At 35.4% G+C, this 18,639-nt stretch overlaps 1 protein-coding gene across 1 annotated transcript; it reads right to left on the bottom strand.

Moving 5' to 3' along the window:
* Positions 1-12,757: 12,757 nt before the first annotated feature.
* Positions 12,758-18,091, bottom strand: LOC141480710 (uncharacterized). Its single transcript, XM_074171055.1, has 2 exons — positions 14,328-18,091; positions 12,758-13,963 (listed from the first exon to the last, which is right to left on the bottom strand). The coding sequence occupies exon 1, from the start codon at positions 18,039-18,041 to the stop codon at positions 16,356-16,358; it is 1,686 nt and encodes a 561-aa protein (XP_074027156.1). The 5' UTR covers positions 18,042-18,091; the 3' UTR covers positions 12,758-13,963; positions 14,328-16,355.
* Positions 18,092-18,639: the final 548 nt, after the last annotated feature.

Raw genomic sequence — 18,639 nt, 5'->3', positions numbered from 1 at the left:
AAGAATGCTTTGGAAATGAATTTAACGTTTTACTCTTTTGAAGAGGTCATTACTGTTGGGTACGTTCCTTTATGACATCCTTAAGCGAAATTGTTATTTTTGTATCAAGGGTGCATAATCAGTATTTGTTTTAATAAAATTTGCAAGAAATGTCAACATTTTATTTCAGGAAATTTTGAATATGTAGAATAAACTAAAATAGACGAAACTAAATTGTATTCGAATAAATTGTTGGAAGTGTCCACCTTCAGCGAAGGTACAGGCAGTCAGTCGTCTAGTCATTGAATCTCGTACCCGCTCAAAAATTATTGGTATGTTTCTTATTGTTGCACAGGCGTCTACTATTCGGTTTCTTAGATCTTACCCGTTCACTACTGTAGTCTTATAAACTAGTGACTTCAAATGACCCCAAAAATGAAAATCTATCGGGTTTAGATCTGGGGACATTGGTGATCACGACTGGTTAGGTTCTTCTACACCCCTACCGATCCATCGATTTGGATAGACTGTGTTAAGGAATTCCCTGGCTACAACGCTAAAATGGGCCGGAGCCCCATCATGCATAAACCACATGCGGATACGAATTTCTAATGGTACATTCTGAAGTAGTCCCGGCAATTCATTTTCTAAAAAGTGTCTTTAAGTTACGCCATTCAGTCGGAGCGGAAGAAAAGACCTATCAAGTAATTATCAATTATTGCCGCCCATACATTTACAGAAAATTGATACTGATAATGCCTTTCACTAACTGCGTGCGGATTTTCGAGAGCCCAAACATGGTTGTTATGAAAGTTTGTGATACCATTTCGGGAGAAGTTTGCCTCGTCCGTGAAGAGTACATATCTTAAATATTGAGGATTTCCAGCCAATTTTCTCAAAAATCATTGACACATAGTAATGCGTTGAGGAAAGTCTCGTGGCAAAAGAGCTTGTACCCTTTGAATATGGTATGGATAAAAGTGTTGATCGTGGATAATTCTCCAAACTGTGGACTGAGTAGAATTGACAGCTTCAGCAATTACTCTTGTGCTTGTTTCTGGATTCTCCTAGAGAGCTTTCAAAATAGCTTCTTCCAATTCTGGGGTTCGGACTGCTCGTGGTCTTCCAATAATATCAGCTGCCCTCTTGAAGCTCCCTGTTTCTGCCAAATGACGGTGGAGAGTAGCAAATGTTGGAGCTGAAGATAGTACTCAATTAGGAAATCGCTCCTGGTAAATACGTCTTGCTTCGCGCGCATTGCCATGCGCAAGGCCATAAACGAAATGCATATCGGCTACATGAGCATCATTGTTTAAATAATCCATTTTTTCTAAATAGGTGTTTTCTACTTCTACTTATGGAAACTTCAACAAAACGTCTAACTATCACAAAATAAGTATTATCAAAACTACTTACAAACGTCAAATTCATTTCCAAAGCATTCTTCTGAAAAATGCAAAATATTCGTAATAACTTCAACATGCATCGATTATCAAATAATCGACTTGAAGTTTTCATGTCCAAATATTTAGAAAACGGTTGCTTACAGCGACTAGTAACAGGGGTAGCTTATTTACGTAGATATGATAGAGAAATCGATTTTTTTACTGGGAAATAAGCTAGAAGTACGCCCAAAAAAGTTATGAATCTTTAAAAAAGAAAAAGACGTGTAGGTGGCGCCCCCTACGAGAAAGAGCAATAAGAACATCAGGTTCGAATTCGACACCTCATAAACTTCCTATTACCAAGTTTCGTTTAATTAAGTTCAGTATTTCAAAAGTTATTTGAAAAAAACGAAAATAAAAATAAAACTTCAACATCCTGTATTTTGGAAAAAAAGCGTTTTTGGACATTATTTATTTGAACAATTCATTCTGAAAACATTGAACTCAAAATTAATTCTGATTGTGTGTAATGGTCAGGTCTAAGAAATTTATCTGTTTCTCTATTTCTGTTTCGAGTGTGATCTGAATGTTGCTATTGAGATAATTCATGAATGTCATAAATTGGTTCAACTGTCGTGTAGTACCTCTGAAACAGGCGAGAATATCGTCTACATATCTGTACCAATAATGAATATGTTTTTTATCCAGGTCACGGTTTTGAAATTAGCATATCCAAATTGAAAACAACATTCTGGTACTCAATCAAGCTGAGTACCTCAATTATCACCTACAGTAGCGTTATATAAGGGCTAATGTTCTTATAGGATGAAACTGCAGTAACTTCAGTTACAAATAGAAGTGATAAAAAACATAGTAAGTTTCAATTCCCTTTCAGTTTCATATTACCTAAATAATAATATATCATTAAAATAGATAAAATGATCACCGATAAAATCAACTAGTTAATGAATCAATCCATGAGTCTTACATGTACTTTGGGAAATTATCCTCGGTAGCGAATACCATCTTTTGGAAAGATAGGGAAATCTTTGACCTTTTTCTTCACTGGATTCTTCCACATTTTCAGAGAACACGATCAAATTTGTGAATCATGAACTACTAGCCGAGATTAGAAATTGGTGAACATATCGATCATCAGTTTAGCATTGTTTTCATGCTTGCAGTGTTAGATCATTATTTTAAACACACAACATAAGAACCAAAGTTGAGGTTTTCACTCTCTACCAAATGAATTATATTCATTGTATGATTATTATATTATATAATATGGCGAAATGTTAGAGAGTTTCCAGTGAATAACACTATGGTATTTGAACAGTTCTTATAAAGTTCTGTCCGATATAGTCTGGTAACAGTCTATTTCATGTAAGGCCGTGTATGATATACGTAAGAAATGACATCGTACCAACAAAGGATCCGTGAAGGATACCTCAATCATTTTTATTCCATAATCCAGATATGTAATAATATTATTACATAATATGTAACATATTATTGTCTACCACTCCGATATGATTTCATTGTCTAATACCGTATCGGTCAAGCCCATCTAAAAATATGAACGATATGCCCTGCTGGGATCACAAAATTTTCCAGCTGGGTCTCTTGCTTCAATAAATTCAACTAGTTTGTGGTAGCGGGCATGCAGTGCTGTGGCAGTGGTCTTATTACTCAGAAACCCATACTGGCTTTTTGTTATAATTTTTTCAATATTCAAATGCCCCAGACAAGGGGAGCATTGACAGATACGTTGAGCAATGAATACTTGATTTTCAATTTGCTTTGTAGAAGATTCAACACAATAGAATAATCATTTCGAAAATAAAAACATTCACCATTTTTCACGAGAACATCACGATCATGTATGTTCACTTCAATATTGTGTATAATTGTCTGCTGATGATCTGTTGAATTGGTATTGAACAAATCAGATGCGTGATGAGTATTTTCAATGAAAGAATTATTATATATTGTTGCAAGGTATTATGATTTATTTGATAGCTCTGTTATGACCCGACATGATGACTTGACAGGTTATGATAGTAGGGGGTCTCTCATTAGGGCTTACAGGGGCTAACCCCAATCAGCCAGTCACACGGTGCAGAATACTTGAAACTATAAAATGAACTGAAGGCAGATCCAATACTAGGAATGCCCGTGGATAACACGGGCATTCCTAGTATTTCGTTTTATACAAAAAATCTCTCTCAGCTCGTTTTATTTCATCAAACTGAAGATTTCCCAAATATTTTCCAACTGAAATCGCGATAACGATACCTACCTATGTGTTCGATTGTCTCCATTTTTCGTCAAAGAAACCTGGCATTAGATTTACATAATGTGAGACTCAACGTGAACCCATTTGGGATGGGATTATTAACGCCACACTTGATTCGAAATGGGATTCGATCGGGACTTGAATAATATGTATTCAGACTATCTGAATTGAGGTAGGAGAGCTTTTCATGTGTAATCAATGATAATTGTCCTAGTTTGATCGTTGAATGAATTGCTATTACTCAAGACAAATTTCATTTCGCATAACTTCCTTTATTGTTGTGATATCAAAATATAGCCATTTGTCTTTCTTCAGTACTAACTAAATACTAACCTTTAGAAATAAATAAGAATGTATTATAAATCTATAAAATATCAAAATATTGTAGGAATTTTACATGTTAAAATAGACTGGCAAATTGGTTATACCAACGCCATTTGAACTCATCACACGAACACACATATTTCATATATTATAATCAAACAAGTTCAATAAATGGATATTTTCTCAGAGACCCTCTGAATTGAAACTATTGGAAGTCATGGCATACTGTAGTAATATTATTCAAAAAATAATATAACAATAAGCAAAGCTTATTGTTAAATCATCTGAAAATGGAATTTTTAACAGGTGATGATCAACTGTATTGTCAAACATGCGCCAAACTAACTGACTGTTATAAGGAAACAAGTATAGCTGAGGCACCAGTCAATCTAATAATAACACTGATGATATTCAAACAAGACTCAACCTCTAACGGAAGTAAGAAACTCTTTGGAAGGTTCGAAATAGATGAACATTTCAACCTAGCAGACCACTGTTATAATATTCATGCAGTCATTGTTCACTGTGGTTCTGGTGTTGAACGTGGTCATTATTACGCCATGGTCAAAGAAGAAACGGACTGGTTTGAGTTTGACGATAGTCGTGTCACGAAGTGTTCTGGCGATGCATTGAATTCATTGGAGCCTCTGGAGACACCCTACATTTTGTTTTATGAGAGAGAGGACATTGTTGGATCAAGATCTTCAGATGATGTGGTGCTGCAGGTTTTTCCGGGTTTTCCTGCAGCTGAAAAAGCAAATGCGCCACTGGAATCAATGAAGTCGCCCCGGAGCGCCAATTAATTTTTATTGTTGTATTTATTTTATTTTTATTTTTAATGTCACAATGAATAATATTACGGAGAATAAGCTTTTGTAAGCTTTTCGAATTTTTCTTCTCCTTCTTTATGGAAAAAATGTGAGGATATTTCATAGACAGAAAAAAAGGCAACATTTCATTCGAAAGAAAACATTTCAGGACTGATGAGTTTCAATGAAGAAACAATTTTTGGCTTTCTACTTCTTCGTTAATTTTCAAATAGTGTTGAGTTTGCAAAGAAATGAAAAAAACTATGAATCCATTTGAAGAAACTGCTATTGTAAGCGTTCAATTGAACGAAAAAAGTTTTTTCCTATTCAATTTTCATAAAGTAGTTATCTATTTAATATATATATATATATATATATATATATATATATATATATATATATATATATATATATATATATATATATATATAATAAATAAATAAGTACTCTTTGATCATTCCCATATTGATTTCAATTTAAGAGCCACCGGGATACAGCTGTTTCAGCCTATTGGGCACGACAGTTGGTAGTACAGTCATCTTCTGGCACTCCTCAAAGTTGAGGACTGTCGAAAGCGCTCGCAGATAATTAATAAAAGATATAAAGCTTCAAATCCTTTTTGTAGAAAGGTGTTAATGCAGTCAAGCTGCTGGAAAATAACTCCATGGAAAGAGTACTTATCTATTTATTATATATATATATATATATATATATATATATATATATATATATATATATATATATATATATATATGTATGTAATTCCTATGGCTGGGAACTTTTAGTGTCATAATATAGTCGTTAAATTGTTACAAAGTTTAGTCAAAACTCTTTCAAATATGTCTTTGTCTCTCAGAGCGAGATATTTTTTCATATTTGAGTATTCATTATAATAAATATACAATTTCCACACTATAGATTCTATTTGAGATGCGTTTTGCTATACGGAATCGATTAAGATGCGTGACGATTTTTTCTGTATTACGAATGTGAAATGATTATTTTCATTAGTAGTAATTTATTGAATCCCTTATGATCACAAGGTGAATTCCTGAAAATTTTATCGAACTTAGTCAATTCCATAATAGCAGGCAATAAATTCTCAGAAATATATTTTCATTGAAACTAAAACATTGTTGTCAAGGTTGTGATTTCATATTAATAGGGGAGCCCAAGCGGGGATTTCGGGATTCGCTAAAGCGCGGCAGATATACAGGGGGATACTTTGTACCCGGTTAAGTACCTCCACCAAATATGAGCCCCATATATAAGGCCGCCTGTGAGGGATAAAGGATCAGACTAGTAAAACGAAATTGATCATCAGAAATTCTCGAGCGCGTCAGATTAAGGTAAGGTGAGTTAATTACCTGCTAAAAAGTGTATATTCCAGTAATCTGACGATTTGAGAGTGACGTAAAGAAAGGGAAGGGGCAGCAATGTTGTATCTAATTTTTTTATTTTGAAGGAAATAATTCAAAGATAACGAAAAATATATAACCTGACGATTTCCACAAACCGAAATAACAAAAATTCGTCGATAAAGTTTAATGCGTGCAGCTGTGTGATACCTATATTTCCCTCTCCGAGTTTCTATTCCTCTATTCTCTATTCAATTTTTCTCTATCTATTACTCTCTCACTCCGTTCCTACTCTGAATTTTGTTGCCATGACGGCATCACATCTGATCACAGAGACTCGTTGGTAGGAAATCATAATGAAGAAAAGAGAAATTAAACTTTCTATGGTTTTTACCACTTTTATGGGGTAATGCAGTTTCGTCCTATAAGGACATTTTCAAACTCATACAATATATAAGTTTGAAAATGTCCTCATAGGACGAAACTGCAGTGAAGATTAAAGATAAGGTGAAGATAAGATGAAGATGAAATAAAGATAAGATAAAGGTAAGATAAAGATGATATAAAGATAAGATACAGACAAGATGAAAATAATATAAAGATAAGATGAAGATGAAGCAATCTGGAGTTCAGAAGCTCAAGTACCCGGAGTGTTATAGTGTTTATGTGGGACAATGTGACCTAAATTCATCAAAAAGTTCAACATGAAAGGTTTTTCAGACTGAGTAAAAATGATTAGACGTTTTTAAAACAATTCTTGGAATGTAATCATGAGTTCCCGAATCTAAACGATATGGAACTTTTGCACTATCCAAGCAATCGTTGGAAAGTCAATTATTCGGAAATTCTTAAGCATAAGCTAAGTCTAAGTGACCAAATCGATCTTCTCCACTCGCCAGTTTTCAAATTAGCGACCGTACCCAAATTGTCACAGGTAAACAAAGTTCAGGTACTCAATTGAGCAAAGGACCTCTGTTATTACCTACAGTAATGTATAGATATATAAGGATTATTATTATCAATTATTTCAGTTTATTGTATATGTATGAAAATGTCGTTATGGGACGAGACTGTAGGATTGTTAGTTACCAATACGAGTGGTATAATATCATAGGAAGTTTCATTTCTCCATTTTCATGATGATTTCGTACAATGCAGTAACGGCTACATCAATCAATTTATCCAATTGATATTGCAAGAAAGTTGTCGTTATCGATGAAAAATGTTGGAACATTATTGATTTTTGAACTCTAATGTCAGCTTCATTAAATATTTCAAGTATCTCTCTTCTTTAACTCCGACAAGTTCAAAATCTGACGGTCCTTCATGGATAGCCGTATAAGGACATACTGTATCATATTTGAATCAAAACATATCTAGAATCTACTTTCATTTGAAATTTATACCCTACATGTCATTGTAGTGAAGTAAAACTTGATTCATGATATTTTATAATCAAGTCCTACTCCTGATTTTGAAAAAAAAACACACTATGCGCATTGGGGAATCTCGTTTAGCTTTGAGTTTAGTCCAGCCCCGCGGCAAGGAAGCAAATGGCCAGAGGCATGGTTCATGCCGTTGAAAACCCTATCTTGCGTCACTTCCGGCTGTCATAGATTTAAAGTAAAACAAACGCTCAGAAGAAAACGATATGATTAAGACAAAAACTCATATTTGGGTTTGATGTGAGGGGCGTATTGTTGAGATTGAAAAGGGCCCCAACAAGACATTTGCCTAGGGGCCCCAAATTCTATTGTGGGGCCTGTGTCCATGAAAGTTCGAACTTCTAACATACCAAGACGGTTTTCATGTTGTCGTCCGTGAATATAAGAGTTGGGGTTGGGTTAACTGATATAAGGAGAAAGGAATTCAAGACCATGTACACTTTGGTCAACACATACTTGAATACACGCTGTAGTCTGTCAGTCTTCTTCGGTAATATTAGATACTTCTTCTTTAATTAGCCCTATTACCTTTTTATCAAATTTTGGAAAATTATTTTTACGCCTGATGATTTCCTCAAATCATCTCGATGGGATTGAAAACACAAAAATTGGGAGAAAGTCTCAGTATGGTGTGTCCATACTTTTCAGCAATACTCCCAAGGGCATACACTTTTTCAAATGTTTTTGTCTGTAAAACTTCAAGTAGTTGGTTTTTGGTATAGTAATCTTCAAAATACAAATTGGTATCCATTGAAAAACTTTGTATTTCATCTTTACTCGAATTTTTATTTGGTACTTTGATAAGCTGTCGCGAATGAGAAAGCGTTGTCAAGAACTTTCACACTATTAGCATCCAAATTTGGGATCAATGTGTTTTCAAACCGTTCCTCGAAAATATTAGCTTCCATGTTCATATGATAGTCAACATTGCAGTCCTCAAGTTTTTCTCCACATAATTTCAAAGAATTCGAAACCCATCCTTCACTTCCTCTGCAATGCACAATGATTAGTCGCGATCCTTTGTTTGCAGGCATGTTAGGCGTACTGATTCTCGAACCATCAGTCCACCCTTTCGTAACTGTGTCGTGAGTGTCATACCAAATTTCGTTCAAATAGATAATTTGCCGTTGTTCTTGTCTATATATAGTTATTCGTTCTAAGTATTTGTCACGCAATTCCACTATTCTTCTGCTTTCTATAACTGCTTGACGTTTGTTTATTATTTTATATCTAAATCCTAGTTTCTTTATCGAATTCTGAAGAGTTTTGTCACAGTAGCTCACGTTATGGCCGGAAGTATTGAATTTCTACTTTATGATTTCAGTTGTAGGAATCTCATTGCTTTTGTAACAGTAGTATATTGTTTTTTTCAATGATTTTATTAGGTGCACATCTAAAAGTTTTGGTAATCCCGTATCACATCGCGTCTTGTGTTCATAAGGTTTGTTTTTGACTATTTTACGTACAGTTGAGAAAGAAATTTCGGTTAGATCTGATGTTGCTTGTAATAGTTTGTTTTCTTCGAAACCGAACTTGAGATGAAGATTTTTATATACGTTGAAACATACTCTCTGTTTTTCAATATTCAAATGCATCCGAATCTTATTCACTGGAATCTATTTTCGCATTGTTCACCATCGCTACTGGAATCACTACACAGGAAAAACTGTGTTGTTATCACACTCGTTATTACTATCAGTACTTGTCCAAGGATACCACATTTTGAACAGATAGCAAAACTTTTAAGTAATTATATCTGCACCAATATCGAATTTCAACACTCAAATCGCGATCAGTTCCTGAACTGAACATTGAAAACATGACGGGTCGCATCCTATTCGTCACCGTAACATTTAATTCAATGACTCTTCAGCCAATCATAAAACTCGGTTAGTAAAAATCATCCAATACGAACCGCCAATTCATCAGTCCACGTGCACTAGTTGGCAGCTGCTTTTGTATTGGTTTTTTTGGCTTTTGAGGGCACCGACACTTTAAGTAAGCACAATACCAGTTACTTCTACTATACTCCACTATCGATATTAATCAAACCACAAGTTGTGGTTTATTTTGTTTCAGGCAGCGGCACAGTGCATGGCATATATCATAAAATGTGTATTTTTAATAATCGTTCGTCCGTAAAACACACATGTTACATAAATATTGTCATTGAACTTTCATAATAACATTCGTGCATTCGACGTCGTGCGTTACCTATAACCTACACACTACATAACGGATGTGGCAATTTCGGCGTGGAAGAGTGAATTAAAATAAAATTCGAAATAAGCCATAAAACCGGCGTGGATTGAAATTGACCCACGGTTCGGTTTATGATCCATAAAATGTTTACTATCAACGTTTCTTTCTGTGAGCAAAAGGGTAGTTTATGTCTCAAGGGGTTCAGAAGACATGACAGCGTCGTTCTGAATTTCAAGCGAGTGTCTGGGAAATATTGTCAGATGTACGGAAATGGTCATGAACTCAAAAAACCGTTATTGAATAGACACAATAATATCAAAAAGAGAACATGAAAATATTCAACGTGACTTGGTGAAATACAAATGACCCATTCATTAAGTGATCATACATCAAACAAATATGATATTAAAAATTACTAGAAATTGAAGAAAAAGAAGTAATAACTCTAAAAAGCAAACATATAAGATTCACTCTAGGGGTGTGTATTTTCATGCGACTGAAAAACCAAATACCCAATGTAGTAAAATATAAAAATCATAACAACATATTTCATTTTGATAGGTAACTCTAACGTTATTTAAGGAAATTGCACCGAGACATATTTATCGTTTGGTTTGTCAACAAAAAAATATAGAGTTATAGAAAAAATTGTATATTAACTTTCGTTAAACATAAAGAATGTTACCTGAAAATATAACCTTTTTAATTTAATATTCATAACATCTCAATTCAACTTCGCAAACTGCTGGTGGAGCCGCCGAATATGCTGACAAACTGAAACAGCGGAAATACATTTGTCTGGAAGATCGATATATTTTCTATCCAATTGCCATTGAAACATTTGGTAGCTTTGGTTCCTTTGTGGTCGGTCGGTAGCCAAGCAGTTCGACGTGGGTGCTTTGTTCACTCACTCGAAATGACGTGTTGGTCGGTTGTTCAAGCCCTAGTCTGAACGATCGATTTTCACTTCCTATTGTCCAACCCGTGTTAGAAATCACACGTTAAAAGGTAAGATCTCGTTAATCCTTAGCTCGCACAAGTTTCGACTTCTGAGGGTTGTCGTTCGTAGGGGAGCGACACCTGGTTAACGAAAAAACAGTTTTTTTTAAACAGATTTTCATCCCGATTTTTTCAAAGCTATTGATCGAAAACTAATTACAGTAACAGGCGATTCTAGAGCAAGATCATTTCTAATACAACGAATCAGCATTGCAATTCAGAGAGGAAATGCTGCATATTTCGTGGCACTATTTCTCCTTATCAAAGTCATGATGGAATTTTCTTTCGCCCACAGATGTCTCCCCAGCTTCTTCTGTTAAAAATTATCCAAACGTTATTGAGAGTAAATCAGACTTTAGTCCTAAAAAAATTGTGGTAGAAACCTTAACAGGCAAACAGTTTCAACATCATGAAAGGACAAATGCAGAAGAGAAAAAAAGTTCAAACCCGGGAAAATTTTGCGGTGATTCAACTAATAGCCGAATCTTCACCTTATATCAACTATCCGCACACTGTAATCTTCCTGACGATGAACCACCAACATCCGCCTATGTCTGAACCTGTCAAGAATTTCGACGAAATCGCTATTGACCAGGACACCAGAAAACGAGTTCAACGACAATCTTCTCATATGCCCTTCAAGCACTCCAAAATCAATTTGTAGATCCAGAATGTTATAGAATGGGCATGTTTCTATCTTCATACACGATTACTGTTATATCAACTCGATTTTGCAAGCCCTGATCGCATGTCCACTACTCTAAAATTTACTGAATAGTCTGAATAAAAACATCTCTACCCCGGTTATATTTGGAATGTGTCGTTTTGTGGAACAGTTTGTTCACCTACCTTCCTACATTTTGACGAAAGACGGGATAGTGAATAAAAATTTCAAAAATTACCAAGAAGTTTCAATCAACACTGGCACCCCATTCGGCCGACGTGGAATTATAAAATGTTGCATAACATGCGGACTGACTGGATCGAGGGTAGACAACAGAGGCTTTGAATTTTGAATTCGACCTGAAGATTGATTCGACTTTGGTATCGTCGGTAACACAGTCTTCAACAGAGAAGCAATACAAGCTATTCGCTGTCGTTTACCACGAAGGTAAAAATGGCAACATTGAACACTACGTGACCGACGCCTTCCACGTCGGCTACTACTGCTGGATAAGGTACGACGATGCTTCAGTCAAGACCGAGCAGGAAAATTACGTACTGAAAGCCCAGGGAACGCGAGTTCCTAATTTGCTGGTCTACAGGAAAAGCGATATGATCCGTTTCAAATAACTCCCCCATAGGGGGATGGGGTTGCTGCTTTTACGTTCAGCGTCTGGAAACTTACGGAATTTCGATTTTGAGTTTTTATCGAACTTGATAGTTGGTTTTGAAAACAATATTTTGTTGCACAGATACAGATATCATTAGTATGCAGAATATCATTCATATGAAAATCTGCACAACGTAGTTGTGTTTAGATATTGTTTTAATTCTCCTCATACAACATATAGCTGAATGGAAATACTACTACCTTCCAATGTAGTTCTGGGTCCATATTCCAACAAATTTTGATGACTTTTCTTCTGTTTGTTTCTGTTCGTCATCATTAAACGTTGCTTTTCTTCTTCATTTCGCAAGAGTGTTCTCGCTTTTCCTAGAACTTGTAACCCTCCAAATTTTAAACGTTCAAAGGTGAAAACTCAAAGTTAAAAATATGGAAGTTATCACTTATGTGCTTATAGGCTGCTCAGATTGTTACGGGGAGGGTGTGAGTGAGTTTCAACAATGATTGGTAATAGTCGAAGGCAAATTGAAACTGACTACTACCAATATAACAAAGTTGACTTGACCGGCTCTTTAAATGGGCGCCAGGTAGCAAATGAAAATTAAATAAAGATAATTACTACCAAAGAAATTCTCTATCTTGGCGGAGAAGGCAGAATAAATCAGCAGGAACAAATAACAACTTTAATTACGAATAAAAAAAACAACAATAAGCTGAAGGCTATTCACAACCAAAAATTTGTAAAGCTGAAGGCTATTTAAATTCAGAATATTTACAAGTTGTCAATCTGATTCAAAGATGGTCCTGGTTGGATAATACCTGGGTGGGTGGTTTGACGATGCTGGTCCTAGCGAAGTGCTGTTGGGCTGGAATCGACTGGGCTAACAGTACCTTGACGACGAGGACGACTCAATGGTCTCTATAAAGCAGGACAATGGTTGGTTCTGGTTAACTGAGCCTCTTCGATTATAAATTATCAGCAAGGGGACCTCCTGGTAACACCAATCCTCTACCCAGTATTTGGCTTCCTTGAGGTTATGCGAAACAAACGGAATGAATCAGAATTGAAAAAAAAACAATAGTTCAGGGAACGAAGGATATCCTTAGAACCTTAGGGTATATTCTGAATTTTATTAAACAAAATTTTACTTTCAAAACCAAGTAAAGGTTAATAATAAAATAAATTAAAAAAATTAAACTAGAACAGCCAGTATTCTCCTAAGAAAATGGAGAATATTAACTTTCACTACAAGTGGTAGGCAATAAAATTGATAACTAAATGAATTCCTTATGAACTTTATTGAAAATCCAAATGAATCTAAATATAATGAAAAAATATCTTTGATAATTTGTAAGGATATCGTAAGGATATGCAATGCAAATTCAAGAGTAAGAAATAATGAAAAAGCGATAAGATAATAAGATAGGCGATTCAAATATTTCTGAATCCAAAGGAAGATATATTATGGGTGACAATTCCTAAATAAAATTTTGTCAGATAACTTTGGATTCAGAAAGAGCTACATTCAACGCTGACAGGGGTGGCAGATATAAATGGTAAAGGCCAAAGATACTACCTCGTAGACCTGAGCAATGAGTTGTACAGACCAGAGATTGAATTTCCGAGAGAAGAAATTCCAATGCTAACTACTGCACAGCTCGGAAGAACAAAGAACAACTCTCTCAGGTTCGCATTTATTTCTCACAGAGATATCATTAATAATGAACAAATAAAGAGAAAATAAATGCTCACCTGGAGAATTCCCCTGTTGGCTCCTTGTCCGGCTGTACCAGCAGTCAGCACCGGACTTGTCCTCCAGTCGCCAGTCAGACCTCCTAACTAAGGATCAGTCCCCGGAACAATGATATTATTATCTGAAAAAGGTATTCTGAGTAGACACGGTTTCGATTGATTTGAAAAGTTGAACCTTGAAAGTTGCCAAATTTCAGTGAATAACCAAAAATATCTTTTCGATATTCTCCAATGGAATCTTCCTAAAAAGTAATTAGCACTGAAATTTGATTCCTTCCAATGATTCTTTAATTAAACGGAAATTTGGATTTCAACCTCAATCCTCGTGGTCTCGGAAAAAAACCGAAAATTGGAAACTGTAAATCAAAATAATTTACTCAACGAGTTATCTAAACGTTCAGTGCAATTCAATCTACTGTCTGCACAAATTAATGAAAGATAAATCAGATAATTAGGTCTTTTACCAGAAAAATGCTTTCTACCCACTTTTTCCGCACACCTGTTCACGTTCACGGTCGCTACCCTTCCCCTCTTCTCTCGTCGGAAGCAAAATTCCTCGATATCCATCGATTTCTCCGATCTTTTTCCGCGCAAGCGGTCTTCACTCGAAATTGAAAGAGGGAGTGACTACTGTCCCGGCATTACTTCGATGCAAAATATTAAATATTAGAAATGGAACGAAATTTTCGTTACAAACTTGCACTACTGCTGTCTTAGGTCACCTTCATTTTTACCTTCCACTGAAAAAGTCATTTCACTTGCATATGTACCATTATTATGAATGATAAAAAGAATCATCTTTAAAATAGAATCTTGAGGAACACCTTACGTTCTTGAAATTGTCTGAGAGAATCACTTCGTAAATAATAAATCGAATGTGAAAAGTATACATTCACTTTATCACATTTACTTATCCAGAATAGTAACCATCCCTCATACGCTCCCATATTGTGTTTCGCCTTCATAACCAGAATAATTACTGAACTGAAGCACCTTCATAAAGTCATTTCAGGGCCAACCTAATGAGAAACCGCATTTGCGTGTATACGTTTGTTATTATTATGCAAAACAAATAGTTTATGGTGACCATCAACTAGGTCCAAATTTATGGGCCTGTTAAACCACTACAGGTAGCAATGTCGCGTTTTATATTTGTCATATGCTGCTACATTGTTATCGTCACAGTGTTTTTTCGAATTTTTTGCATATTTTTATGCGTGCACACACACAAGCGGGTAACGGAATTACAGGGGTGGGACACCATGATATTGCCAGTCACTTTTATGGGTCGTTGGCGCTGTATTGTCTGGTTCACTTTCATGTTGAACCGTTTCATGAAAAGCATAAGGATTTAATAGGTTCCGGATATTTTGGAAAATCTGAATTATGACCGGCTTGATAGTTCGATGAATTTTTTTCGTATTTTATAGTTGGCATTCTTTTTGCTGGAATAAAAAGACTATCTACGTAATGAGAATTACGTGAAAATAAGAAAAAATAAGAATTTCGAGCTACAGTAATCAAACTTGAATTAGGAAACAGAAACAATCTTCCATGAATTATCTATCTGAGTTAAACATTGAACATGTAAAGCTCAAACTCCATGCTAATATTCAAGTTCACAAATTGAAATTAGTGTTAAAATAACATAAAGCTCCTGAAAATATTATTGGTAGCTGATGACTTGTTGTTGGAAAATATATTTAGATACATTGATGGATGTAGCCGTTACTACATAGTAGGAGATCGTCATGAAAAATTTATACGGATATTCTCAATTGTATTTGTCTGAAAAAGTCCGTATAGAAAGAAACTTCATCAACGTTAGTTACAAATTCGAGTGGTATAAAAACATATATTTAGATGCATCACACAGAAATTGCAATTGAGTTTAAACTAGACCTCTTCAGTTGACTAGTGCTGGTTGCTGCTGAGGCAACTTTCAGTACATTTCGTCAATTTCCTCACAACACGAATCTCCTGTGATGGTTCGGCCTGGATGCAGAAAGTTATAGTGAATCACTGACCACCACACAGTAAACATGGTCGTTTTTTGGTATTTTTTGCCTTTGGGAAGTGCCTGGGTAGCTCATCAGTTTCACACGTAACGATCCGATCCAAAAAAGTATAATTTTGGTTGAGCAAAAACAAAGAAGAACATACCTCAAAAGTGACAATTTCTGTCGATCGTTGAAATCAAGAAGTATCCACTTTTCAAGCCTTTTGGCCTTTCCAATATGTTTCAAACCATCAAAAATCTCATGGGATCTGACGCCCACTTCTTCCGCCATCTCACACACTGTTTCTGATGGGTCAGTCTCCACCAGAGTACTCACAACCTCGATACTGTAGTTTGACTACTTTGGGGCTCATCTTCAAAGCTAAAATCTCCGAAACGAAATTTCGCAAACCAACGTCGAACAGTGCGGTTCATTAACACTAACATTTCCAAATGTCTGGTCGGTAAAATATGACCTATACAGTGTGAAATATAAACATATATCTTCCCTTTATTTAGAGGTTTAATCTTTGCACAGGTTTTCTCACTCGCGTACCTCTCCTTACTGCTTGATTGCTCTTCTCAGTATTTGATGTGTTCGTTTGTTGATCTTTATTGCCATCCGAATTTTCTATAGATGAATAGTCAGAAATTGATGCTTCATTCTCCGGTAGTGAAATAGAAATCCCTTCCTGTTGTTCATTGTCCATTTCCGTTGTTTCCTGATTGGAACTTTGAGTGGTAGATATGTTAATGCCTTCATTGGGTGATATATTTCCGTAAGAGCAACATCGGATATTTCTGTAATTATCCGACCAATCTACCGCTATTTGACCCAAATATCGTCGCCACAACTTACCATCAACCTCGTCCTGTACCTGTACCTGATGAATTTCAGGTGGAATAATTCTTATATCTTTGAGCCATTCACGACCAAAAATAAATTCTACCTCACCAGGTAATATATATAGGTTAGCCAATACTTTTTGTCCGCAATAACTGGCTTCAAAAGTTGAGTATCCAATTGGTTTTATTATTTCTCCTGTGTAAGTCTTCAAAGGAAGTTCACTTGTGTGAATCTGTTTATTGGGAAAAAGCTCCTTGAACATATCATAAGATATAGAAGAAACTACTGCTCCGGTATCGTATTCCATTTCTACATGTTTATCATCTAAATGAACATCAAGGAGAAATTTATCCGGTTTTCGCTCAGATTCTGGTAACATACAGTCTACGATATTGTTGATGTAATAGAATTCATGATCAGAATCATTTTCCACAATAACCTCACTAGAACTTGGTTGAGTTACTGGATGTATCTGATTCTGATTATTGGATTTCACAAATTTCTTGGTAGGTTTGACACTTGGATGATTTGTCATTGGTTTTCCATTTCTACAAACTGCATCTAAATGTCCAACTCGACCACACCTTCCACAATGTGAACGAACGTGTTTACAGACATTTGCTAAATGCGATTCATCACCACATCGAAAACAAAAACGCTTGAACGGATTCGGAGATGACCTTTTGAAGTTTTGACTGAATTTTAGTTGATTTTGATATATTGACATCGAAGATGATTGCAATGCTTGAATTTCTTTCGAATCTTTGTGAGCCGATTCCATTTCTAGTGCTGTTTGAACATAGTCAAAAAAAGTATTGTTAGGTTCTTTCAGCTGAATTAGTTTTTCCAACCAACTGGAGTTTTTCAGTCCACTAATAAATTGCTGCCGTAGATGTTTATCAGCGGTGGACGCATTACAAGAAAGACATCGAAAGTCACAATTTCTTGATAGTTTCTTCAGATCTGCTACGAAATCGGAAATGCTTTCACCTACTTGTTGTATTCTTCTTGTGAAACGATTTTCTTTCACGATTACGCTGGGTTTGGGATGGAGATGTTCTTTATTTAGAATTTTCGGATCGTCAGGAGTAGTCAAATTGTATAGAAGTTGTAATGTTTTTGTACCCATGGAATGTATCAACCATTCTTTCTTCTTATTGTCAATCTCTGCTAAGGTACCCGTGAAACTTTTCATATTGAAAAATTTCTCTAGTCTCTTGATGAAAATGTCCCACGTTTCCGTTTCTTCGCAAAAAGGTTCTAAAGGAATAACTTCTGGGGAACTGGATTTTTGTGAACATTGTAATGATTCCGTAAGAGTCTTAATCAGGATACTGAATTGTTCAGAATCCATTTTGGTAAATTTTCGTTATGTGGACACCCAGCGATTTTGAAAAAATTTTTGACTGTACTACGTATTTTGATGCGTAGATTACGAATCCGAAAGAAAAAAGCGGCGCTCTCTCTTATTAAAAAGTTACGGCCCTTCAAAGTTCAGAAAAGGGCAACTTTCCAGCCTTCTTTTTCACTAAATAAACTATTTAAAAACACAAGCATTTATTCACTAGGTCACCTTTACACCTTATTCCCCCTTCTTTGACACTTTTCACTTCAATAATCAACATTTTTCTTATAAAAAACTCAATTTAAAAACGAATGCTTCTCCTGGTGACATTATTATATTTTTAGGTTAGTTACTAGTGACATTTCAGAAAAAAGCGGTTGGTATTTGCCGTCGCCTACTATTTCAAATTCGTAATACACCACCAAAAACCAATTTACGATCTGAAGAATGAAGGTAAAAAACATTTGAATTACTTCAGGAATATGGACTGCATCAGTCGTACCAACCATATCATTAACCTCAAAAACGTAAAATACAGTGATATGTAATCAAAAAGCAGCTCCGTACATTTTTTAACATTTTTATAAGAAAAATGTTGATTATTGAA

Source organism: Leptinotarsa decemlineata, unplaced genomic scaffold (assembly GCF_025532065.1).
Source record: "Leptinotarsa decemlineata unplaced genomic scaffold, Ldec_3_MD MMD2_tig00000008_RagTag_RagTag, whole genome shotgun sequence".
Classification (NCBI taxonomy): Eukaryota; Metazoa; Arthropoda; class Insecta; order Coleoptera; family Chrysomelidae; genus Leptinotarsa; species Leptinotarsa decemlineata.
The sequence above is the reverse complement of the archived record's forward strand: the minus strand, read 5'-3'. Positions and strand labels throughout refer to the sequence as shown.